This window comes from Botrytis byssoidea, assembly GCF_014898295.1.
Source record: "Botrytis byssoidea strain MUCL 94 chromosome Unknown BBYS_004, whole genome shotgun sequence".
NCBI classification, from domain to species: domain Eukaryota; kingdom Fungi; phylum Ascomycota; class Leotiomycetes; order Helotiales; family Sclerotiniaceae; genus Botrytis; species Botrytis byssoidea.
The window spans coordinates 1,384,332-1,408,429 of NW_024065845.1; the positions used below are offsets into that span (position 1 = coordinate 1,384,332).

The following is a 24,098-nucleotide window of genomic DNA, read 5'->3' on the forward strand; positions in this document are numbered from 1 at the left end:
TCTCTCACACACCCAACACCCAAGACCCAACACCCTCCCCCAAACCCAACCTACCCCCCTTTCCTTCCCTTTCACCCCCTCTGCAGCACATAAACATTAGATAGCCATAACAGTAAGTATAAATAAAATTATGATATCCTCTCCACATTAACCCATCTTGCCGACCAAAAAAATACCTACCTAAATACAGTTACCCGATAGGTATACTTTCTTACGTGAGGAATAAACACCGCGATATGTATTCCCTTGAGATATTGTTAGGGTTTTCGCTCGGTGAGGTAGGTAAGTTATATATAGCACTTGCTGACTTGTACGCTCACATCTCGTGACGACCCTTCCCCTCCCCAGGCGAAGAAGGATCAGTGAAGCCAATCAAACCATTCACCTTCACATTCACATTCACACCTCAAGATATTCAATTTTAAAAGGCTGCATGCAACACACAAAGCATTGTATCATTACACATCCCCCCACACTTGTTCCCAAAGTTACCACATATATGTATGTACAGAAAGGTATCTCGAGACCTTGTATTGTGTGTAAACTTTAAGACTATAACGTACTCTGTTTTTCTCTCCACATTCCCCTATCATTCGCATTTTTTTGATCTACCTCCATAATCTGCATCCTGGCGTCTTTCACTTTCTTTGCGTCTTTTAGTCACCGATTCCTTAAAGTGAAACCTCCCAGCACACCCGTGAAAGCCCATATCAAGCCTCTCTACTCCCCAGCAGTGCAAAAAACCAATTCAATCTTCCTTTCCTGTATTGATACGACTAGGGATCAACAGAAAAAGGACCAATACGCCTGCCATTTATTCGACAACATGAACAAATGGACTTCCCAAAAAAATCAAACTTTAAGAATACAATATTATTTGTATCATGTTTGCATGTAAAATGCTAAGCCGATACATAGAAACCATCCGTGAATCCATATGTGTGATAGTGAAACCCAATACGCCGCCTGTAATGTGATTTGGAACCATGTCATGTCATAAGAATTCGTATGATCATGAATGGAAGAACGCCAGAGACTCCAAACCCTATGGATCTATGACAGGAAGATATCAAGCCGCCTAATATAAAACATGAATGTTCTGTAGCAGTTGAATAATGTAACAAAAAATGGTCTTATGTACAAATAAGGAAACAAAAAGGTGCTGAATCGACCTCAAAATTGTTTTAATCAATGAGGTGGTCCATTTTGTTAGGTTTAGAAGGAGGGGTGATCGTTTCGTTGCGATCAAAAGGAGGACTTCCAGGAGGACTCGGAGTCTCAGGAATAGTGCGTGTGTCAGATAGAGGTGAGGATGTAACTTTCTTGGAAGGAGTAGTATCTTGACGACGAGTAGATAGCGGAGCAATCTTTCTAGGGGAAGTAGTTCCTGGACGAGTAGGTAAAGGTATTGCTACAACGGGCACAGTGGACTTTAGATTTGGAAACAATGCGGAGGTAGGAGTAACTGAGAATGGATTCTCCAGTTTTACTGGTTCCAATTTTTCCGGTTTCGAGGGCAATTTCTTCCTGGGATTGCCCTTCAAATTCTTGGTTTCTTCAGTACCCGATGATTTGGTAGTAGCCATGGAGAGCTTCAGGGTTTCTCCAGGTAGAATTTGCTTCTTCGATTTTGTATTCGTCTTGGGCTTTGGTGGTGCCCTTGGTTTCTTGACCTTCGCATCGGCTGGCGCCTTTCTCTTTGTTGACTTTGTTGCAGCTGCCTTTTCTGATGGTCCCGTTGGTTTTGTAATTGCCTTCAACTTCGAGAAAGCGTTTGTGGGCGTCGGCGATTGCACCCTTGGACTGGCTCCCGGGGTGGGGAATGCATCCACGGCTGCGGTACTGCGGGCAGGCGTAACCAGAACCTTATCGATTCCACGTTTCTTTGCACATGCAACCTCGTTGAGAATCAAAGAATATTGCCCGAGGTCTTTGTCGTCCCATTTTGGCAATCCTGCATGGCGAGCAACCTCATCGCACTCGCCCCGCACAATCATATCCCAACAATCCTTGAATTCTGGGCCACCAGGCTCACCATCGAGGTTTATCCAGGCAGTAAATCCATTCTTGCGATCCCGGGTTGTACTACACATTTCCTTGACAAGGCGCCGAATTCCAGGTATCTTGAGACTCGTACCTACAACAATGACTGCATCGGCCACTTTCTTCAAATCCGCTGCGCTGACTGCACCAATCGCCTCTTCGTCTGGATTATATTCGTTATATAGAACCATTCTAGGTCGCATCCGGCCGATTCCGTGTCTTCTCGAACCTGCTGCAATTCTGACCGAGTCGATTTCAACACAATTACCGCAATCTGGCGCTTCGGGGCCTTCAAATTGGGCCCCATCGAAATCTTCCAAGTGACCACATTTTGAGCAAACCATCTTGGCCAAACCGCCGTGAAGTTGGATCGTCTTGGGCCAGGGCCCTTTACTATTCAATGGAACCGTTGTGGCAAGGGGCTCCAATGAGGTATCAATCCCATCCACATTCTGACTGTAAAGTCGCAATAATCTGCCCTCTTCTGCAAGCGTTGCTAACATATGGTGAAAGGGGGTTGGTTCGGCGTTTTTCGTTAAATGGGATAGTTCGCGAACCATAGAATGAAACGAGGTTGTCGAGGAATCATCTTTGTATACCGATGCGTCGAATAGTTCCTTTCCAGACGATTTTAATTTATGTTGACTTCGAAGGCTTGAGAACAAGCCAGTGGAAGATCGAAAATCAGGTACTATGATATTGTTAGCAAGGATTGGAGTTGTTGGAATTAATCTAACATACTTCCAGCGGAGACCGAAATACCAGCACCGGCCACGACCACAATCTTCCGCTTGCCTCGCAAAACCCTTACCAAACGCTTCATTTGCGCATCTTGTTGTGCAATTTGTTCTGACGACCCTTCCCCAAAGTGGCGCAAGTCGAGATACTCGGTTGTTCTGGGTTTTGGTTCTGTAGATTTTGGCTGCGTCATCTTACGACGTTTGGCCGGGGGAGGACCATCGCAATCCGGAGCATCACCTGCCTCGGATGGGACTCTGGTGTCTGGTACACTACTACATGGCGGAGAAGGGTAATCGACGGCTGGCGAAGGCGATGATGGTTCTGATATGGTGCCTATGCTGGAGAGGGGCGAAGAGAGAGGCGACGATGAGCTGTTCATCGTGCTTTCTGGGTAATTGGAGGATGGGAAATAAGATGAAGTATTGGAAAAAAGGGGAATGATTTAATTACTCCGAGTAATCATTTTTTGGCTTGGATATATTTAGGGAAAAGTGATCGAGAGCCAATTCCGGGTTGGATTGGAAGATGAGTGTTGGGTTCGATGTTGGTGTCGGTGGATTGAGATGGTGATTAAGAAAGAGGAAGCAAGGTCACATTTCTGGGAAAGTAGGTAGGGTAGGTACGGAGTACAGACAGACAGAGTCTTTTCAAGTTTGATATACCATATACCGCTAGTCAGTTAATAAGTAAGTCATTCCATCCCGGATGAATGGTTTCGCCTAACGATGAATAAAATGTCTTTGTGACTGTCTAGGGACTACACTATCTAGGTATTGATGTACAATCGAATATCCCCTTTGAAATTCCTATTAATGAATTAAATATGAATGAATATCACATAGATAGAAATATGTCGACAGGATTCATTGTTCTTATCATTGTAGAGGGGGATTCTATTCTGGTACAATATGCCTCGTTCCCCCATCAATGTAACTACCTAGGTACCTAAGCAGGACAGAGTACATGATGGACTCAGACCCTTAATAAAAATGAGTAGTAAATGTCTCGAACATATCAGCAATCCCTAGGTACAGTAGTAAGTCAGTATTACAGTAATAATTACAGTAAATATCATATAGATATAAAAAAAAGAAAAAATGGAATTAATACATTATTAGGGTTTCCAAACCCCTTCTTGTTTCAACACCGTTTGCATTTGTTATTGTTTACTCTGTATACCCGTCCTGAAATTTTTCCATTTTTTTCTTTTGTTCCATCATGCTATGACGCTTTATTCCATTTCTTCATTCACCCAGCAACATCACTTCACTTAAATCATGCTTCACACACTTGGGGATCCACTCAAATGAATCAGATTGGAATTCTCCACCCACCAAATAAGTTCTAACGTAGCTCTAGCCTCTCCATTCCCCATTCTAATCCTTACTAGCTTATGCAACAGGCGAGGGTGGAAACTTTTGAGAACAAATCACTTGAACAAGGCTGGAATCTTTCCATCCCTCTCCAAGTGCAATTTTGGGAGACATACATCCAGCCTCAGCCTTGTCATCACTTCCCATGCCTACCTCGTCGTGACCATCATTATTATCACATCATCACCATCATCATCACCATCATCACCATCACCATCATCATCATCATCATCATCATCATCATCATATGTTCTTATTAATTTTAGTAATTTTTAGCAAGCAACTTCACATTCATTAATCAACACTCACTTTCTTCTTCATTCTCTTGATTTCACCATCAATATTTCGTACCCAAAGCTACCCACGAAATCTACCTCATTTCCAACTCCCACCACACATTACCAAAAGGTGATGCCACTCATGATGGAAGACGTCGATAATATGGAAGTCGATATGGACGACCTCTTTGGTGACGGCACGGGTTTGTCTTTGCCATCTAGACCACCACCATCAAAAGAGCTTCATCAGAGGGTCGATGAATTGAGAGGAAGCGGATGTTGCCAGTAAGAAAGAACCCCTGGTTAAATTTGTATTTTGACCTACTAATCTTACTTCTCAAGAGGCATTGCCTGGTCAAAGTGGGGAAGCATTGCCTCTATAACTCCGAATGGATCTGGTCTAGAGTTAAGGAATTTGAGGTGTCACCCGGAAGATGGTACATGGGGTTTAAGTGAAGCTACAGTAATACCACAACTGAGTAGCAACCTCGATGGTGGGCCGTTAAAGCATCTTTCCTGGAGTCCCACTGGCTCCGAGCTAGCAGTCATTGATTCCGCTGGTCGTGTGACACTTTTGCAAATATTCTCTTCTCTAAATAAACCTATGATGTGCCGTCCTTGTGGTCCAGAACCAGCGGATGATTTACATGCAGTTGTGGGTTGTTTCTGGCTGAATTTAGGTCCATTTCAAAATCGATCTGTAAGAACCGCCCCGTGAGTTATTTTGTACTATTCTAACCAGTTCTTCAACAGGCCCCTAGAGTGCAGCAAGGGCCAGCTATTAAGGAAGCATCGGGGTTTCGATACGATGCCTCTACAGCGCCCAATCTTGGACCTACACATCCCATTCCTACCAAATCGGCATTCTTATATGTCACTTCCAATGGGTCTTTACGTCTCTTGTGGCTACAGAGCAATGGCAAATGGCTCGAGTCACACACAGAACTAGAGAGTATTATTTCATCGGATGATTTAATCACCCATGCAGCGATATGTGCAGAGAGAAGTAAACGCTGACACGTGAGCTTAAGAGATCTTCGACTAATTCTATCGCTAGGCCCGTCCCTTTTAATTGCGCTTGCTACTTCCTCGAAGCAGCTGCGTATATTTCGAGCTGTTATACACTGGGGTCTTCCTCAAACGCAAGAAAAATTGAACCCAATGACAATGACCTTGAATGCAACGCTACAAACCAAGCCTCTTACTGTAACGAGCTGGTTGCATGATGTTCCAGGTGATACTTTGAATGCATCTCACCTGGAATCATCAATGGTACAACTTTCTCACCTAAAGTTTTTATCTCCAACTGTAGATAATAAAAACCACATAACACCACCAATTGTTATGGCGGTTCGTTCTTATCTACCTGGATCGACGTCTCATTACAACCAAGAGGTCTATTCCACTGTAGATAGGTGGGAGTTTAGGGAAAGGCCACAACAACCAGTACATTCTGCCTTTGAGAATTTGTCATCGCGTAAGAGTACTGATGGCTCACAACCGACAAAACCCGGGGTAAGTTGCATGCTTCGGTCTCCACAAATTGTGCTCACATTTCTTAGGTTATTGCTCAGCTCAAGAAGCTCGAAAGTTTCACAGTAAATAAAATTATCGTTGCCGTGCAAACCATGTATCTTGGAAGGGTCATTAGCTTTGCATATAGTGATAGTTCGGTCGATTATCATGATCGAATCACTATGATTGAAACGTTCAATGATGACGATTTAGATCGAGTTGTTCATCTCTCTCAAATCGGATTTTCCTACACCGAAGACGAGCCTTGTGAGTGTCCATTCACCATAAAAACCTATCTTCTAATATGTTTTTAGGTTTACAAGTTGCGTTGTCTCCAAGTACTTGCTCGTTGGTGCAAATAAGAAACGACGGCAAGGTCAAATGGAAGCAATTAGATTATCATTTGGGAGATATTGGGTCTACAATGGAAGACCGTATGTTGATGATTCGCTTGTCCACAAGCAAGAAAATGCTAATAAGACATAGCACGGTATGCCGCAATGATAGCTGCTCTATCCATATCTTGTTCTACATCAGTTATCATGTCTATGAACTATGATGACATTATTGCTACTGCTCACAATCTCGCAAAAACGAAAGGCAGTAGGTTTTTGGTGGGTTAGATACATTTTGTTCATTGACTGACCTATTTTAGATCTTGCATATGACTGGCTCAATGAACTAGCTAAAATTCTGAAAATAATCGCTGATTATTCGGAAGAAGCACATTATGATGTACTAATTCGGAATACCATGATACAATTATGTCTTAGCATCCAGAATTCGCTAGGCTTCACAGGAGAATTCAATGCTCGTAAATTTGCTGGAAAATTCTCATGGCTCGTTTTACAGTTGCGCAATACTGTTGTGCTTGTCACTATGGCTGCAAACATGAAAGTTCCTGGTCCAACTCATGATACGAAATCAACGCCCCTTGATGATCCAGGTATGCAATATTTCTATCTCATTATTGCGAAAAGCTAACAAGACTTCTAGAGGTAATCACTGCCCTTGCTGGTTCTGTTCGCTGGGTTCTCGATCTTATGGCCTGGATAACCGACACTCTCCTCGAACTTCCCAGCACCCTTCCAGAAAATCTTTCCGTAACAAATCCCACCAAACTCTCACTCCCAGAACTTCTTGCCTACCTCCATGCCACCAACAACGTAACCCTCCATCTTCTCCTTTCTTCTCCTACCCGTGGCTTCCTTACAGCTATCTGCCGCCGCCTCCAACACCTTGACTACGTAGCTCGCAAAGCCATCGCAACCAATACCAATCATCCAAGCCAAGGAGGACAAGGACAGCAAAGCATTTCCCCGACGCTGAGGACCGCTTATGTACAAATCGCTAATTTAACGAGTAACTGCATCGTCCGTATCAAAACATTTGAAGCCCTTCTCTCATCCCTAACCTCCTCAATCAAATCCGCATACACAAACCACAAACCGCCTCTCTCAGGAAACACAAATAACAGCACAGGTCCTTCGCGCAATAATCTCGAAATAAAAATGCTTCTAGGCGGCGAAATCCCTACAGCATTTAAAGCAGTTATCATCGACCTCTTCAGAGGCGTACAGGACAACGAGCCTAAGACTCAAAACGATTTGGGAGCCAATGCAGCAGCACCCGGCTACTTATCTAGCGTTCGTCTCGAAATCGATCCTGCAAATCTATGGTTCGCAGATTTTACAATGTTGGAAGTGGACGAGGATGAGGAATCGGTGGCGAAGAGAAAAGGATCAGGGGTTACGATGGATTGTTTTAGGAAAACTTGGTTGATCAACCCTCCCCCAAATTCCTCTAAATCATCTCTGAATAAAGCAATTGAAAATGGAAACCCAATGGATAAGGATAATTCTCTACCGACGATTCAGGGAATGGCTACACCGCAAGGAGCAGGGGGCAGTGGTAACACAAACGGCGGTGCTAATGGTAATGCGAATGGGGGACAAGGAAGTGGGAATACAACAAAGCGCTGGAGAAGATGTGCAAGGTGCGCATCGGTCATGGAAGATGTGCTGAGTCAGAGACCCGCGTTACAGTGGCTGGTTATGCAGCAGAGAAGATGTTTTTGTGGAGGCTATTGGGATACGCTTGTTAACGGGGAGATGGTCGCGTAGAGCTTGGTATTAGGATGTGATGAAGTATGTGATGGAGTAGAGAGGACAGGAGAGAATTGAGAGAGAGAAGAAAAATAAAGGGAAAGGAAGGGAAAGTACTAGAGCTGTGAGATTGTGGGAATTGTAGAAATTGGTTGCAATGGATGGAAGATTGGATAACTGAATCAGGTTTATAAGCGGAAACCTAAATTGTACTTTACCTTGGACGAGAAAAAAGAACCTTGGAAGATATTTGTAATACATGCATGCACAGATCGAGCTTCGCCTCCCCTTTATTATATCACAACATTGCACATTCCAAATCTCATATTCTTTGAAATTCAACTGAGATCCTTAATTATTGATTATTCTACTACCAACGATCAATTAAACTAAACTAGCATTATCATAATATAAAAAAGGACACCAAAGATCCAATAGAGCTTTGAGATGATTCCAATTCCCCCAACCAGAAGTGTCTTACATTCAAAATCGTAATTTACCATTCGGCAACAGAACTTGAAAGCAAATCTGTTCGCTTCCCCTCCCATGTAGTAACCAGCCCTTGAACTCGCGTTGCGTTGCGTCGCGTTACATTGCATTAAAGAAGATCATTACTTTCCCGCCCCTACCATCCCATCTAACTTAATTCATCCCATCCCCCACCATATTTACAAACCCTATCCTATTCCAACTCGAACTCCATCCCGAGTCCTCTTAAGGTAAATTGAATCCCCCATTAACCGCATCCGCTAGCTCACTTGTACCTGGCCTATTCATCGCATATCTCTCGTAGGAATCAATGTACAATTCATCCGCACTAGTAGTCACCTTGACAAACTCGTTGTTCTCAATCGCATCAAACCAGATCGCCCAACGACTACCCGGTTGCGGATCTTGCCAATCTCGATAATGCTTAAGTACACGACGGCAACGGAGAATCCATGGTGCGAAGTGAACATCAGTGTAAGTGAGTGTTGGACCGAGGAAAAATGGACCCTGAGGATCGCATACATCTACAATCTGAGAAATTTCATCGCGAAGTTTTGCACTCAATTCTTCTTGCTTTTCATAATTTTGGGATTGAAGAAGTGCGTAGAACGTAGGGACAATTTTACGATCAATCTAGACAGTTGTCAATGGATTGGAAGAAAGAGAAGGATTAAAAAAACATACGTGGTCGGCCCAAAGTCTGCTATGAGCCTTAGCTCGCGCATCCTGGGGAAATAGAGGTGGGCCGGTTTGAAGGTCCTCGAGCTGTAAGATGTTAGATGGTTGCCATATGATTACCGAAGGCTGGGAACTGCTTTAAATCCAGCATAGAAGTGTAAGAAAGTGTAAGGCTTACGTATTCCATCAGAACAGTACTTTCGCCACAGCCCCAATCTCCATGGCGAATAGCAGGAACCAATCCTCTGGGATTGACCTCTAACAATGATTGAGGCTTTTTATATGGATCAACTTCAATATATTGATACTGAATACCTTTGGCTTCTAAAGCAATCCAAACTCGCTGAACGAAAGGACTGGCGCGCGGAATGTTAGTTCAGTATAGGTTTCTATTGATATTGCATGACTTTTAAGTAAAGTAAACTTACCAAAAGCAACTGCCAAATAACTTCAAATCATTCTCCTTGGTATGTTTCTTTACGGTACTTAAAGCTAGGCCACTGGCTCTCTTGTGATAAGTTTTCTGTTCACAAGTTGTGTTAGTCATTTTCTAACATATGTGCAACTATTGCTTCTATCCAAAGGATATACCAAAGGAATGGGAGTAAGATCTTCTGGGTGAGCCTTTTCAATTCATGTTTCGAAGGCATTCAATGTCGAAAAGAAAATTGCGTGAGGCTTGATATGATGTAGCTATACATTACGCCACGAGAAGGGGCGGGGCAGGAAAGGGCAATCGAGGCCCAAAGATCTGCAATCGCCAAACGCCCTGTGGCTGCATTTCTTGCGATTGCATTTCCCATGTGATGTTTGCCGGATAGTAATACTGATAGCACCAGAGAATCTTACCTGGGTCTTTTTGTCTTCCTTTTCTCTCTTTTGAAGAAATCGAAGAATGCTGTTCTTCTTAATCTCATCACTTCTCGCCAGATCATGCTTGTGGGGTCCTGCAACACCATCGCCCTTGCCGTTGCCACCGTTTCCATTGACACGCTGAATTTCATAGTATCGTTGACCTGTGGCGCCTGGATGATTGGGTGGGATGTTTATGTTGTTGAGAGGAAGGGCAAATTGTTGTTGGTGAGGTCCAGCTTGTGCAAAAAAGTTGTTCGCTTGGGATGGATCTGCCGATGCGCCTCCATCCGGTTGAAAATCTGCCCGTAACATAGCACCTGGAAAGTACTCTGTAATCTTGATTTTGACATCGCAAAGATCTCTTTCTCGCGCAGTGCGCTTTCGCTTCTTTTTGTTCGGATCATCGGATTTAGCAGTTCCTGGCGGTCTTCCTTTGAGACGACAATCCCAGTAGTGAGAAACAAATGGTTTGCGCTTGTATTTTTGAGTTGACCGGTGGGAGTAAACGTTATCGACATGAGGAAAATATGTATTATACCTAAGATTGAGTCAATCAGCGAAATTCCACTTCAAAATTTGGGTTAATGAACTTACTCTTCTTCACTCAAAGTGATCATCTCATTGACATTAAATAACTTCTCTCTCCATGCCGCCAAATCCGGGGGATTAGGAACAATCTTGTGAGAATGATGTCCAATGCTTTTCTGATCTGTTTCATCAGGTGTGCCAAATAAATTATCATCCTGCTGCAAATCTTGTGGCAAGCCTTGCTGCAATCTGCCAATTGGGTTATGGTGAAGAGAGGGACCTGCAGTCAAGATTCCGAATTGTCCTGGTCCAGGATGTTGTTGCTGAGGGGTATGGGGGCTGCCATTATTTTGAATGCTATTTTGAAGTCCAGTATTTTGAATGCCATTATTCTGAACATGCATTTGAGGGTGCCCATTGTTTCGTTCAAAGGGGATTGGAGAAGGATATTGATGAGCAATAGGATGTCCTGCATTTGGATCCTGCAAGCTTCTCAAGTCTGGGTGATAGACAGAATTGTTATCATCTTGGACCAAACCCGACAGATCGAGTCCTGCCTGGGATGTAAGAGTGTGGTGGTGAAGATGAGGTTGGCCATGCTGGAGAGCTTGTTCTGCTTGTGGTTGCAATTGTCTGTATGTTGTGGGTATCTGCTGGTGAAGACCTGAATTAACTTGATCCATTCTGAAAAGCAGCACGGAACATGCGTGTTTGGAAACACAACACTCGCTGCTTTACTGTAATATGATGCTTTGGCGCGTCGCCGCTATCCGATCTACTTTTGATTGTTAGAGTGGAGTTTCGTAAGCCAGAACTAAAGAAGTAAAGCATTGTTACAGCCCTGGCTTTTTGAAGGTGCACTGTTCAGGGAAAGTCTTATCCGGGGTTTGGATAATCTTCGGGCCGTCTTCCGTCTTCTGCATCCAAGACTACTCTCGAGCTACTGTACAAATGTACAGAGTACTGTTCAAAAGCACACAAAAGCACAAGGGTAAATTCTTGAATGCTATACAGGTGATCTGACTGTCTCATATCTATGAAGATCTACATGCAAACTCAGAGACGTCTTCGGATTCTAAATGGGGTTTGCGAATCTGGTGGCATGACTCCGTAACCAAAATGCTTCAAATCAGACTTTGGTTTCCATCCATCAACCACCTGTAACTCGATATCAAAAGAGGTAGATAGCACTGCAAACGTCAAAAGTATTTGATGTTTCGCAAAGTGCCTGCCGGGACAGATCCGCTCCCCAGACCCGTATGGAAACCATTGGCAACTAAGTCCTTGTGTTGAAAACACAGGAGCAGGTTCTGACTGATTTGTCTCGCTCCGCTTCTCGCTATTTTCCTTTTCGTGATGGTCTTTCCCCGGACCTTTCAGTTCTGGATGTTTTAGAAATCGTCTTCCCCAGAACGTGCTCGCAGGATGGGATTCTCTGGCACCCTCTGGATTCCATAGTTTTTCGTTCATGTATTCGGTATAATTGCAGACCGCAACAACAATGTTTGAAGGGACGGTCCAAGTATCAAGTTTAGATTCTTGCCGAGTCTTTCGAAGCATCAGCACCGAAACATACATTCTCAGAGTCTCTACATAGATAGACTGTAGCAAGGGCGAATTGATTATCTTCTTTGAATCAAACGAAGATAAGTGTTTGGCCGTGTTGATAGCCTTTGATACTTCTTTATTAGCACCACCTGATAGGTCTTCTGACTGCATGGTTTCGAGGAGAAAGCAGAACGTTACTCTCACGATGTTCGAGTTTAGCCTGGAATATTCAAGTGTCATTAAGAATTAAGATCCTACCTGATGATGGAGAAGATAGTAGGAATAATCAAAGTTACCCGAAGAGCACAGTGAAGTCCGACGCAGCACAAGAATTATCATCCCATTCCTCGAATTGTTTGAAGACCTGATTTCTCAAGCCCATACACTTCAATCCCGATTTCTTATTTCGCTCCGGCAAAAAGCAAGCCTGCTTCTGCCCACCCAAAGCAAATAATCTCCATTTCCTAAAAGCTTGGACACATCTTGCACGCACTTTCACAGCCTGTCGGTTGAAGATCTTGGGGAAACCGCTCAAGAGGAATGGTATACTTTCATCAAAGCTCCAGAGATCCTCTGCAAGATTTGGATTCTGACTCAGTAGATGTGGGCCAAAGAATGCATCTGTGGTGATTTGAAAGACAATATCTCGGACGAAGATATACAGATCAGCAAATTCAACTCACTCCTCAGTGATTTCACTCTCTGAGACCCACTGATACAGATTCTTCTCAAATTGCTGCACAAACGCTGTATGGGACGAGGGTCTACCGATGTCATGCGTGGCCTTACGCTCCAGGTAGTTGAACCTTTTTTCTGGTGTGATGAGACTGTTGGATATTGCTTTGCTGCTCACTCCGGAGTCGTCCTGGCTCGCTATACTGATGGCTTTCTTTGACACATCAAGCATTCTCTGGAGGACCATAGACTTCATGGGTTCAAAGTCAAATATTTTAGAGTTTGATAGTACGTGTTGAATTTGGTCTTGTCCTCTGGCGATTTAAAGCTCATAGAATGGCAATTTAAAACGAAGCAGTTCTTCCGGGGGAATCGAGTCCCTGGAAATGTTAATAGGATAGGTGGACATTTCCGGATGTTCAACACGTACGATATTATCGATACTCGATCGGCGAGATCTGTAAGAAACCTTTAAATAGTAGTGGTACAGTAGGTAGTATAGTCGGCAAAGTTGTTGAGTCAGCCTGAAAAAGGAATTTTTTGAGCAAGTCAGATCCTAAAAGGGTGTCGATCGGGAAGAAATGCTGCCTGAAGTGGTTTAAGTTAATTTTGGGGGCCTAGTCGTTTCGCTGACTATTTCAGACGCTCCCGTTGAATACAACCAAAGGCTGGGAAGGCCTAACACACCAATAATGGCCATCATTGCTGTGCCCCCTTTAAATACTCGGTAGAGTGGTGTACACTAATGCATGCCAAATCCACAAATGTGTGGCACATAAATGCCACTACAAAATCGAGACTACAATCTGCCATAGCCCTGAATTTAACCTGCAAAGAAAACCGAAATAATCAAGCAATACCACTATGACTATTTAGCTCGGCTAGGCCGGGTACAAATGACGCGAAAGGCGCAGCAAGTAAATTTTTTTGAATTCAATTTGCTGGAGAGTGCGGCATCTTTCCGTTCAGACAAGCTATAATACGGCGCAGTAAGTGTCTTGCAAAAGCCAATCAAACTTTTTGGCATATCTTCTCATCTACAGCGATAATAGCTGAACAAGTTCTCTGATAACATCTTTATTCCATCTGCCGCCAGCTCGTTTATTCATTCGCTGCTTCAGAAAGTGAAGATATCAGACATGCCTAGCACTCTTGCTATTGTTGCTACAGGCGTGATTGCCGTTTATGGCTTTCTCCATGCTCTCCTTCATTACACCCAAGACGAAAGTGAGCCTCCACTAATCTCAACATCTCTTCCGTTTATCGGTACAATGATCCAACTCTCGCGGAAAAAAACTAAATTTTATATTGAGCTAAGGTGCGTTGAAGACTTTCGTATTTGGTTTAGAATCTTGGTGGCTAAGATAATACCGTATCTGTGAACATGTCTCTGACCTCCAACTACAGAAACAAACATGATTTACCGATCTACACTCTCCGGATACCGGGAGCCAGACTCTATGTCGTCAATTCCATGTCGCTGATTCCTGTCGTTCAGCGTCAATACAAAGACTTGGCATTCCCTCCTCTGGAGGCTATGGGAGCCATGAGTGTCTGCGGATCAAGCAAGATTGCGAACGACATTCTCAATGCGAATACCAACGGAGAAGAGGGTGATTGGGGTTATTCGATGACATTCTACAAAACAATTCACAAGCCGCTTTCACCAGGGCCTGAGCTTGATGCGATGAATCGTATCATGGCCCAGAACATTACTGCTTCACTCGATGGAATAAAAGGAAAACTTGTTGTATCGCTTTTCGACTTTATCAAGCGCGAAATTGCAATAGCTATGACCGATTCAGTTTATGGACCACAAAACTCGTTCAAAGATCCTGTTGTTGCAGATGGTTTCTGGTGAGAGGAAACTTTGCGTCCGCACATGTCTAGTCTAGTCGCTAACTTTATCCAGGAAGTCCAAGCCTGGGGTTGCTATTCTCCTTATGAATCTATTCCCATCGATACTATCCCGAGAGTGCTATCAGGCTCGTGAATACATGACCAGAGCTTTTAACAAATACTTTGAAAATGGCGGTCATAACGAGGCATCCGCTCTCATGAAAGCTCGTTTCAATCATAGCACGGAACATAAGCTGCCTGTTGAGGATATTGCAAGATTTGAGGTTGGAAATACGATTGGGCTGCTTTCCAACACATCACCTAGTGCTTTCTGGATGGTTTACCACGTATATGCCGACCCATCAATATTGGCAGATTGCCGAAAGGAGATTTCCCAGGTTCTCGACTAGGCTACTACTACGAAAAACGGCAAAATCATCACAATTCGCACTATCGATATGACACGAGTGAAAGTCGATTGTCCAATATTAGTGTCCACATTGCAAGAGGTGCTTCGAGTTCAAACCATCGGTATGTCAACCAGGATGGTCATGAAGGATCTCTTGCTCGACGGCAAGTATCTTCTCAAGAAGGGAAATACTTTACTGATCCCAGGCCCCGTTCAGCATACCGGCAAGTCTGCTTGGGGTCCCGATGTTGAAACATTCAATCACCTGCGCTTCTTACCTGAGAACAAACGTCACAACCCGATTGCCTTTCGTGGTTTTGGTGGCGGAACGACCCTTTGTCCTGGTCGTCATTTTGCAGCCACCTAAATTTTGGCATTTACTGCTCTGTTAATTCTACGGTTTGACGTCGCACCTGTTAACGGAAATTGGGATCACATCACTTCCAACAAGGCCGCTCTTTGGGAGACAACAGCTGCACCAGATGAGGATATCAATGTCACAATCAGTCCTAGACACAGTGAGGATAAAAACGTAAAATGGAGGGTTTTGGTGTCAGATTCTGATAAGGTGATACCAATACCTGCTGAAGACTTGTAAAAGTTTTGTTTTTTATGAACCCCCACAAGGTGTCTCATTTTTCCGTTGGTAAGGTTACAGATATGTAGCTAGCTACTATAGGCACACTGCAACAACGATATTTTTATAACAATTTAAAGACGCCAAATTGGGGGCCTATAGTTACCCTTGAAAGTTCTGGTAAACAAATTACCTTAGGATTGTCAAGTTATGAGTTAGGCACGAATTTAATATTGACCTAGGTATTGCACGCGAGGAGTGTAATGGTTCTTAATGGTAGAGCTGTATACATCATTCGCAATCTCAATATTAAGAGGGTTTCTGTTGAAACCCTCTTGCATTCCAAATGGGTAGACAAAAGTATAATTCGGAGGTTCTGCCCATTCATCGTTCAGAATACTAACCTATCACGATTTCATTTCCTGAGCATCACGGGATACCTTGAAACCCAAGACATTAATTCATTTGGCCGTCATTACCTAGGTCGGCTTAGCATAAAAACAACACTAAAATTAGCGACCGCGGTAGACTAGGCACTAGAGGCTCTCACAAAAAGAGCCTCGTTTACTGGATTGCGTCATTCGATATACTACTAATAAGGGACATACTTTGAAAACGGTAATCTAACCTTATATGCTCAGCTAAATGTGGTCTAAGCTCTTATTGATCAAAATCTAATCTATGCCTAATGAGGAATGTTACAGGAAACACTTACCGTACTAGGTAGGTATCGCTGTACCTAATTGAATAACCATTAGTTATGCAAAGATCAACCGTACAAGGCACCTTTACGATATGGTTGGGCTTATGAGTACATTATGGTAGTATAAGACTATTCTTAGAAAAGAAGAGAAGGTCCAGGATGTGTATGAATATGGTGCTCAATGTTATGTACATGTATCATCACAATAATTTACCAAGTTAGTAAATACAAGGAACTGCTGTTCATACAGCCATGGGTGGTTGAGATGATACATGAGATACATGAATTGAGAAGACGATAGAGTCTAGAGATAACCGGGAAGAGAAAAGGATTGTATCCTATAGGCTTCTTCAGCTTCAGCCGATGCTTATCTGGCACATACTAGTAAGCGGTATGCAAGTAAGTAGCATTCGGGGCTATTTAGCTCCGACTCTTTTAACGAAGTTACATTTTGTTGAATGGATTCACTGCCCTCATTTAGCGTAGCTTAGTCATCAAGAGTATATCACTCTTGATTCTTACATAGTTAATACGATAGTCATTACAATGCAAGCCTCTATACCTACAATACATTTTGTAAAATTTATCAGATCTCGCGTTCACCCGAATTGATATATTTTTAATGATCACATATATACACACTATTAGGGAGTGCATTCATCCTCATATTTCCTTTATCAAAGTAGTATAAAAAGAAAAGAATACTTATTGATAATCAATAGTCAGCTCTTATAAGCGGCCTCCTAGTTTCTAATCGGGGAAAGCGGTTGTCCCCATTCAAAAAATATTATACGATCTGAAAACAAATTCTATTGTTGAATTCAGCGAAATCATAGTAATTCAATAATATTAAATTCTTGATTTTATTCCTAGAACTGAATAAATTATCCCTTAAAAAAAGTAAGGGGACAACCGCTTTCCGGGGACAACCACTTTCCCCAACTAGCAACTAGGAGACCGATTACAAGAGCCGACTATTAGTTTCTATTATATTGGAAGGAAAGTCTGCTGTCTGAAAACTTCAAACTCACTTAAGATCTCTACAGTGCTTAGTCTCCTTTACTAATTGAATAATATATTCTGTACTAGAATACAAGACGATTCATCAAAACCATGGAGCCTTCACCACCGGACTCAGTGCTACAGACTCAAGAAGAAAGCATGCCCAATACCCCCAAATCGTGGCAGTTTTATCTCATACTGTTTTCACCCTCTTTTATCAGCTTTGTTGCCGCCCTCGATGGCTCGATAATCGCCACAGCTCTCCCTAAAATCACGAATGATCTTTCGGCTGCCGACAACTATGTGTGGATTGCGAACTTTTTCCTCATTGCTCAAACAGTTGTTCAGCCACTCTATGCTCAGATATGTAACATATTCGGGCGCCGCACACCTATGTTCGCCTCGATTTCTCTCTTCATGCTTGGGAGTGGGATCGCAGGAGGCTCAAACAGCTCCACGATGCTCATAGCCGGTCGCACCGTTCAGGGCCTCGGATCCGGAGGCATCATGATGCTTGTTGAACTCATTATCTGCGATATCGTCCCCCTCAGAGAAAGAGGAAAATACCTCGGCATTGTCATGTCTTCGACCGCTATCGCTGCCATTTTAGGACCAGCTATCGGAGGAGCTCTTGCTACAGCAAACTGGAGATGGCTTTTCTATTTAAATCTTCCTATTGCGGGGGTCACCATGGTTTTCATGGCCATATCTCTTCGCCTAAATCACGAGAAAGAATCTACGTGGGCGCGAGCACTCTTAAGAATTGACTGGGTGGGAAACTTCATTTTCATCGCCTCTCTTTGTTCTCTGTTGGTCGGCCTCATATTTGGTGGATCTGTGTTCTCGTGGTCTTCCTTGCGAGTAATCCTCCCAATTGTGTTTGGGTTACTAGGATGGATAGGTTTTCACTTGTACGAGTGGAGACCACCCAATTTTTGCAAAGAAGTCTCCATACCCCCGCGCATCTTCGCGAATCGAACTTCATCCGCAGGCTTCTAGATCGATTTCATCTCCTCAGTATTACTCCAGTGGGTGTGCTTTTTCTGGCCTGTCTTCTTCCAAGCCATCAAAGGAACCTCTCCTCTTCGAGCTGGAACAAATTTCATTCCCTATGAGGCATTTCTCATTGTGACAGCTGGCATGGCTGGCGGAATTCTCTCGAAATTTGGACACTATCGGCCATTGCACCTCATTGGATTCGTTCTTAGTATTCTTGGACCGGGACTGAATATCATGTTATCAAATACCACCCCCAGAGTTTCTTGGGTCATTTTCCAGATGGTCGACGCCATTGGCCGAGGAATTCTGCTGCCTACCGTCCTACCTGCGATAATGGCTTCCTTGCCTGACTCAGAAGTGGCTACAGCGACAGGGGTGGACTCATTTTTGCGTAGCTTTGGTTTCATTTGGGGTATCACAATACCCGGGATCATCTTTAATGCGCAATTCGATCGCTACTCCATACGTATCAGCGACCCTGCCGTCCGCTAAGAACCAGCAGGTGGGCGGGCCTATCAGTTTGTCAGTGGTACTTATATCCATTCCCTGGAGCCCGCTATCCGACAACAAGTGATTTCGGTATATCGAGAAGCGCTAAAATCAGTTTGGATTGGCGCTGTTGCGTTCGGATGTACAGGGCTTGTTGCAGTATGCGTGGAAAGACACATATCACTCCGAACGAAATTGGACACACAGGTCGGACTTGAATCTGATAAGTTTGGAAAGAACCAAGAAAAGAAGGTGTCTGTACCAGAGGACATAGAAGTGGCGCTGTAGAGGGACGGAGGCACAAGGCAAGAGAGTTTGTGGATTTTAGTTACACGTCTCGCAACGACTGAGAATTTTAGCTTCTGGCTCTGCGTAAAAAACGCGAATTGTTCCCGCGACGGATTGATTTCGTCATATTCTTTTGTAATTAATTCCTCTCTTATAATGATATACTTCAATGAATGAGGAAACCGTCTTTCTTCAAGTAGTTGATACCGCCGATACGATGAGGCATTGGTATGCATCCGCCTGTGCTAGAGCTTGCTTTGTATTCCTGTGAGGAGATTCAGTACTCGTTAAATATTGCATTGGTAGTCTCTGTTGGCAGTAGTTACTATATTCAATAGCTCCCAAAAGTCATTCCCTTCATGCCGATGAAGACCCAGGTCACCTTCAAATGTATCTTCAAATATACTCCCTTTCAACTCAATCAACTAATTCTACCACTTTCATAGGGCCTACCCTATAAACCAGTATACATTTGGAAAGCTCTTACTTGCTTTAATCTAATTACTTCTTTTTCAATCATTGTATCAATTCGTTTAAGGTTGTGTACTGAATTGAAGTGATTTCATAAGGTTTTCCCCCCTGTCCGGCCGGAACAACCCTGCCCTAGTGTCGGCACATTACTTATAACCAATTAGAAGGAGCCTTATGTGTGCCAATTAACAAATTTGACATTTAGAATATTCTATTATACTATTAAGATTATTAGAATAAATATAAATTAGAAGTTATGTATTCTATAATTTAATATAAAAAGATGAAAATTAAATAAACTGAATCTTTAATTTAAAGATAAATAAGAAACTGTTGGTATCACCATGGGGATGGTGAAGACAATATAGTAACTATGGTTCACACTGTTGTAATATTGCTTCTGGTTCTAAAAGCTAGGGCTACGATGCGTCTATACATAAGTGCCGAGGCACTAGCGCAAGCGCTAGTGCGGTCACATGATCCCTGTCCCGACAGAAACAAAACAATTTCTTATTATTGAATATAAATATAAATATAATATTAGAATAATAATATTTAAGTTTTTATACAATTAAAAAATTCAATTATAAACAATAAAATCCTTTTGGAATAAAATTCTTTTATTAGGTGTCAAGATATTATTGATTTTATTAATATTGTTAGAAAACACGTGATATGGCACGTGCACTACATCATATAAAACGTTTTCCATATAGATCCGACTTCTGTGATAGACAATAAAATATACCACAATCTTTATACATCACTTATATTATATATGCGTAACTTGCTGTCTATTTCTGACAAATATATTAAAAATAATTCTTTTAATATATAGTTTAATCCCAGAGATTTCATTATACTTGATAAAATGATCACTTCGTCAATCACGGTTTCTGCCACGACAGGGTATCTGTCGAACCTCAACTCTTGACTTTGATACCTGCTGAAGAAGTTCGAAGGGAGGCATTTCAGGACAAGGAACGGTGAGATTACCCGGTCTTGTTCATCTACAGCGTGCAAAGTTGCACACCGAGATGTATCAGATTGACCTGAGCGAATGAATGCTGCCGAGTTTGACAGGCCTGATATCATGCATACAATATTCAGATTGAAGCAACGATGAGGACTTAAGTATCTTGGATCCTTCTTGTTTCCAGCTACTTTCTAGCCCGCAATAGCATTATTTTCGGAGTTCTTCAATGCCTTTGCTCATATCAGTGACCTGGAGGGCTTCATGGTCCTTGCAAAATCAGTTTTGATCTCAACTCCAATTTGAACAACGAAGTCATCAATTACAGCGGAGCTTTTGAGTGGTGTGATCTTGCTGTATTGATGGACCATTTCTATTAAATTCGGGGGTGTAAGTACGTTCCTCCGGTTCGAAATATCTTCACAGGTTATACATATTTTCTGCCATTACATGCAAAAAATAAAAATTTGGAAAGAAAATTGTAGGAATGAATAGAGCCAAGTATTAGGCTCTAAGCTTTGCGCACCGCTTCTGATTTAAACGACCGGGTGGATTGCAGTGCATGTCTCGTTTTCTGAAAGATCAACTCACTGTTGGGGCAAACTATGCGTTGGCGATAATGAAATCAAGATACAAACTATCATGTTGAGCGAGTTTGTCTATGAAAACTGTTTCGTTGTCATTTATCGTTTTTCTAGATGGTCTTCCTTGACCACATCATACATGAAAACTACCATTTATGGCCTCTCTAAAGGCGTACTTCGATGGTCTCTAAGCGACAAATTCTGGAATATTGGTAATTCTATTATCTGAAAATGCTGAGGTATCATTGAATTGGTTGCCTTCATGTGCGAGACATTCCAAGCAACAGAAATCTTCTCCAAGGTATATACATTTACTTGCAATATAAGAAGAAGTCTTTACATTTACTTGACAATGTAAATTGCCAAGGTACTAAAGAATATAAACCAGCAGAGTCTCTCATAGATGTATACATAGGTTGTGAAGAGCCTGAAAATTTGCTCAATCAGTATGTCGGATAGAGAACTCTGAACCTTGATATGTTATTGGATTTTTCCAAGCTCAAAGATGCGTTTCAACATAGATTTGTTATCTATAGGGTAACATATCCGGAATATATCTCGTTCTGCGAAAACATACTCCGGTAGATGACAGTGAAAGAAAATTGGCGTCAGAGCTTTCGCTGTCTTTACCCTATGCTTGTTATGTTTGACCTAGAACTTGTTGTCTACGGTTCCCAATGCCAATGTTCGAGGCAAAGCTCCAACCGAACTTGATTACTGGAAAAGCCTAATCACCGCAGGGGGCTCCATCTAAGGACAGCCTTAGTGGGCTACCGAGAGCCTAAGTATGCTGCTTTCCTGTCAACGGCTTACATGCTGGCATTTTTCTTCATGCTTTAGAATATTTGGAGACTTATGTAGAAACTGCAAAGTTTATCTCGTAATGAATAGGGTCTGGTTAACCTCTACTTGTGGAGCTGAATAATCTTGAAATATATGAATTCACTCTAACTCTTAGCTAGGAGGTGTTTGTGCATGACCAAAGCCGATCTCAATAGGTGGATCTTATGATTCGACTCGTACTTGGGGGGACGGATCAATCTATTTGAGAACCAAATCTCTGTAATCAATACATCGTAGACGTTTATATCTGCGTACTTTCGACGGAAATCCATCCTATAAAGTAAGTAAACTTTTAGACGAACTCGAAGTGTTGTTCGATTGCTTTGCAGGCAAGTTTCTCTTGAGGACCGCAATTTATTGTACGGAGCACGAGTCTTGTATTCGTATCTTCTGACAACAATTTAGACATATATGTGATTTGAATTTCTTAGTCTCATCAGTGGAATGTCTCGCCATCATTTTTTTCATAGTTCTGCTGTCGCTTATCTTGCGAGCTGTACGCCAGATGCGAGTCTATTGGATCACAAGCGATCGGTTTGTACACCCATCGAAGTCCCTTGGACGTCTTTTGGGGAAAAAAATACTGAGTCCCTTGCTTGAATATCGATAATTTCCTGGAGGTGATGATTGGCGTGTTTTTCTTCCCGACTTACAGCTCGTTGTCCAACATAAACGAACCTTAAATACAGTAGTGATATTTGATAATCCTGAGCTCTGTATTCACTAAGGGGTGATAACCCAAGATATACAAGTACCTGAACCTATATTTAAGAGTGTATTGTATGTAAGTGGTAGAGAAATCAAAGTCTGATCTTCGATACCAATAATGGTACAGGCTGTACTTTCGAAGCCTCGTGATATACTCGGAGGGAAATGTTTTTCTACTGATATGATGGTCGAAGAAATGGATATTCCATGGAATAGAAGTGGGTAACTATTGCCACTACAGATTAGATGACTACTGTTATTTCTTTCCTATGTTTGTCGTTATTTATAATAGAAAAGCGGTCCTCGATCCCTCAATCCATCCTCTGCTTTATCTCTCGTATGCAGAATTACCTTGATGACTGCTCTTGTCTCACAAAGAAGCATGGATCCAGGGGAGAAGCTACCTATGTTTCGTGAATGCTATACTTCTTCTATCGAGCACAAATTCGCAGTACTAATATCCACCGTGATAGGGTAGAAAATCCAGGAGGGATTACTACCCCACTGCTGTTAATTCACTACACTACTCAAATCACTGAATAACAATCCTGGTGTGAATCGAGAAGTAGTTTATCAGAATATTGAGGCTGAGGTCTAGCGGCTGAACATTGAACATAGAAGCGTAGAGATTTTCATTAGAAATTCTCTTCCACACAAAGAACACGGATGACAAAGCTATCAAAAATCTAAGACCGAGTATCTTTCTGATCTATCAGGCTCTCTTATATACTATTTGAGCGCTTCTGAACAGCATCTTCTGATTGATTTTCAAAAGCCAGGCTTGAATTCAATATTCTTATCTATAGTAATACTAAAACCATACACCCAAATCACCAATTTTTCACTTCACTTCCGAAAGAAAATCATCGCTGTCACTAGAACTGGACACTCTTGCTTGCACTTTCGTCTCAACTCCGGTCAAATCTCGTTGTCAAGACTTCTCGTACTACTGCGAATATACAGATGAGAATTTATAGCTATGTGAAGACCTACCAGGCAAAGATAAAACCCGATGGGGAGGATTCCACAAACTTCAGAGCTTGAATCGAAGTTTTCTTGCATAGGATCTTTTCTTATCAGAGCCACATCAGCTAAAATTGGACTGATATGCTTGAGTAGATTTGATATTCTAACAACTTCGGTCTTCTGTTTTCTTTTGCAAGTCTTTGGTTGACTTCAGATCACAAACGTGCTAGTATATTTGTATTCACTTGGATCAGCAGACTTATGTTGAGCAATTTAGAATGGGGAACCAAGTAGTAAATGGTGGCGCTAGTAGGGCTAGAAGCACCTTTTTGTACGTAACAGGGAAGAAGTGCTTTCTGAAGATCAGATCCTCGAACGAGGTTTCCACGTTGACGATAATAGGTAATATTTCGTAGCTG

The 24,098-nt window shown here is 42.4% G+C and overlaps 6 protein-coding genes across 6 annotated transcripts; 3 read left to right on the plus strand and 3 right to left on the minus strand.

Moving 5' to 3' along the window:
- Positions 1 to 464: 464 nt before the first annotated feature.
- Positions 465 to 3,386, minus strand: EAE97_002509 (uncharacterized protein). Its single transcript, XM_038873020.1, has 2 exons — positions 2,785 to 3,386; positions 465 to 2,734 (listed from the first exon to the last, which is right to left on the minus strand). Exons 1-2 carry the CDS (start codon positions 3,161 to 3,163, stop codon positions 1,185 to 1,187), a joined length of 1,929 nt encoding a protein of 642 aa, XP_038736226.1. The 5' UTR covers positions 3,164 to 3,386; the 3' UTR covers positions 465 to 1,184.
- Positions 3,387 to 4,268: 882 nt separating this feature from the next.
- On the plus strand, positions 4,269 to 8,371 carry EAE97_002510 (uncharacterized protein). The gene is made up of 9 exons (XM_038873021.1): positions 4,269 to 4,720; positions 4,778 to 5,135; positions 5,189 to 5,441; positions 5,493 to 5,950; positions 5,998 to 6,217; positions 6,265 to 6,384; positions 6,437 to 6,553; positions 6,606 to 6,896; positions 6,947 to 8,371. Exons 1-9 carry the CDS (start codon positions 4,569 to 4,571, stop codon positions 8,071 to 8,073), a joined length of 3,096 nt encoding a protein of 1,031 aa, XP_038736227.1. The 5' UTR covers positions 4,269 to 4,568; the 3' UTR covers positions 8,074 to 8,371.
- Positions 8,372 to 8,397: 26 nt separating this feature from the next.
- EAE97_002511 (uncharacterized protein) lies at positions 8,398 to 11,367 on the minus strand. Its single transcript, XM_038873022.1, has 6 exons — positions 10,672 to 11,367; positions 10,072 to 10,615; positions 9,651 to 9,745; positions 9,401 to 9,578; positions 9,229 to 9,309; positions 8,398 to 9,177 (listed from the first exon to the last, which is right to left on the minus strand). Exons 1-6 carry the CDS (start codon positions 11,286 to 11,288, stop codon positions 8,770 to 8,772), a joined length of 1,923 nt encoding a protein of 640 aa, XP_038736228.1. The 5' UTR covers positions 11,289 to 11,367; the 3' UTR covers positions 8,398 to 8,769.
- A 294-nt stretch (positions 11,368 to 11,661) lies between these two features.
- On the minus strand, positions 11,662 to 13,084 carry EAE97_002512 (uncharacterized protein; the record flags this gene model as incomplete). Its single annotated transcript, XM_038873023.1, has 3 exons — positions 11,662 to 12,373; positions 12,450 to 12,746; positions 12,837 to 13,084. The coding sequence occupies 3 exons, from the start codon at positions 13,082 to 13,084 to the stop codon at positions 11,662 to 11,664; spliced, it is 1,257 nt and encodes a 418-aa protein (XP_038736229.1).
- Positions 13,085 to 13,967: 883 nt separating this feature from the next.
- On the plus strand, positions 13,968 to 15,443 carry EAE97_002513 (uncharacterized protein; the record flags this gene model as incomplete). The annotated part of the gene is made up of 4 exons (XM_038873024.1): positions 13,968 to 14,146; positions 14,236 to 14,685; positions 14,741 to 15,014; positions 15,078 to 15,443. 4 exons carry the CDS (start codon positions 13,968 to 13,970, stop codon positions 15,441 to 15,443), a joined length of 1,269 nt encoding a protein of 422 aa, XP_038736230.1.
- A 2,026-nt stretch (positions 15,444 to 17,469) lies between these two features.
- On the plus strand, positions 17,470 to 18,849 carry EAE97_002514 (uncharacterized protein; the record flags this gene model as incomplete). Its single annotated transcript, XM_038873025.1, has 2 exons — positions 17,470 to 18,219; positions 18,388 to 18,849. The coding sequence occupies 2 exons, from the start codon at positions 17,470 to 17,472 to the stop codon at positions 18,847 to 18,849; spliced, it is 1,212 nt and encodes a 403-aa protein (XP_038736231.1).
- Between the last annotated feature and the right edge of the window lie 5,249 nt (positions 18,850 to 24,098).

What these genes read in the sequence shown, in the direction of transcription:
- EAE97_002510 (XM_038873021.1), top strand. Translation starts at nt 4,569, where the DNA reads ATGCCACTCATGATGGAAGACGTCGATAATATGGAAGTCGATATGGAC. An exon ending in AGAGGAAGCGGATGTTGCCA is followed by an intron (nt 4,721 to 4,777) that starts GTAAGAAAGAAC and finishes TTACTTCTCAAG; the next exon opens with AGGCATTGCCTGGTCAAAGT. An exon ending in AGCGATATGTGCAGAGAGAA is followed by an intron (nt 5,442 to 5,492) that starts GTAAACGCTGAC and finishes TTCTATCGCTAG; the next exon opens with GCCCGTCCCTTTTAATTGCG.
- EAE97_002511 (XM_038873022.1), bottom strand. Translation starts at nt 11,288, where the DNA reads ATGGATCAAGTTAATTCAGGTCTTCACCAGCAGATACCCACAACATAC. An exon ending in AGGAAGACAAAAAGACCCAG is followed by an intron (nt 9,746 to 10,071) that starts GTAAGATTCTCT and finishes ACTTGTGAACAG; the next exon opens with AAAACTTATCACAAGAGAGC. An exon ending in GTACTGTTCTGATGGAATAC is followed by an intron (nt 9,310 to 9,400) that starts GTAAGCCTTACA and finishes AACATCTTACAG; the next exon opens with CTCGAGGACCTTCAAACCGG.
- EAE97_002509 (XM_038873020.1), bottom strand. Translation starts at nt 3,163, where the DNA reads ATGAACAGCTCATCGTCGCCTCTCTCTTCGCCCCTCTCCAGCATAGGC. An exon ending in TATTTCGGTCTCCGCTGGAA is followed by an intron (nt 2,735 to 2,784) that starts GTATGTTAGATT and finishes ACAATATCATAG; the next exon opens with TACCTGATTTTCGATCTTCC.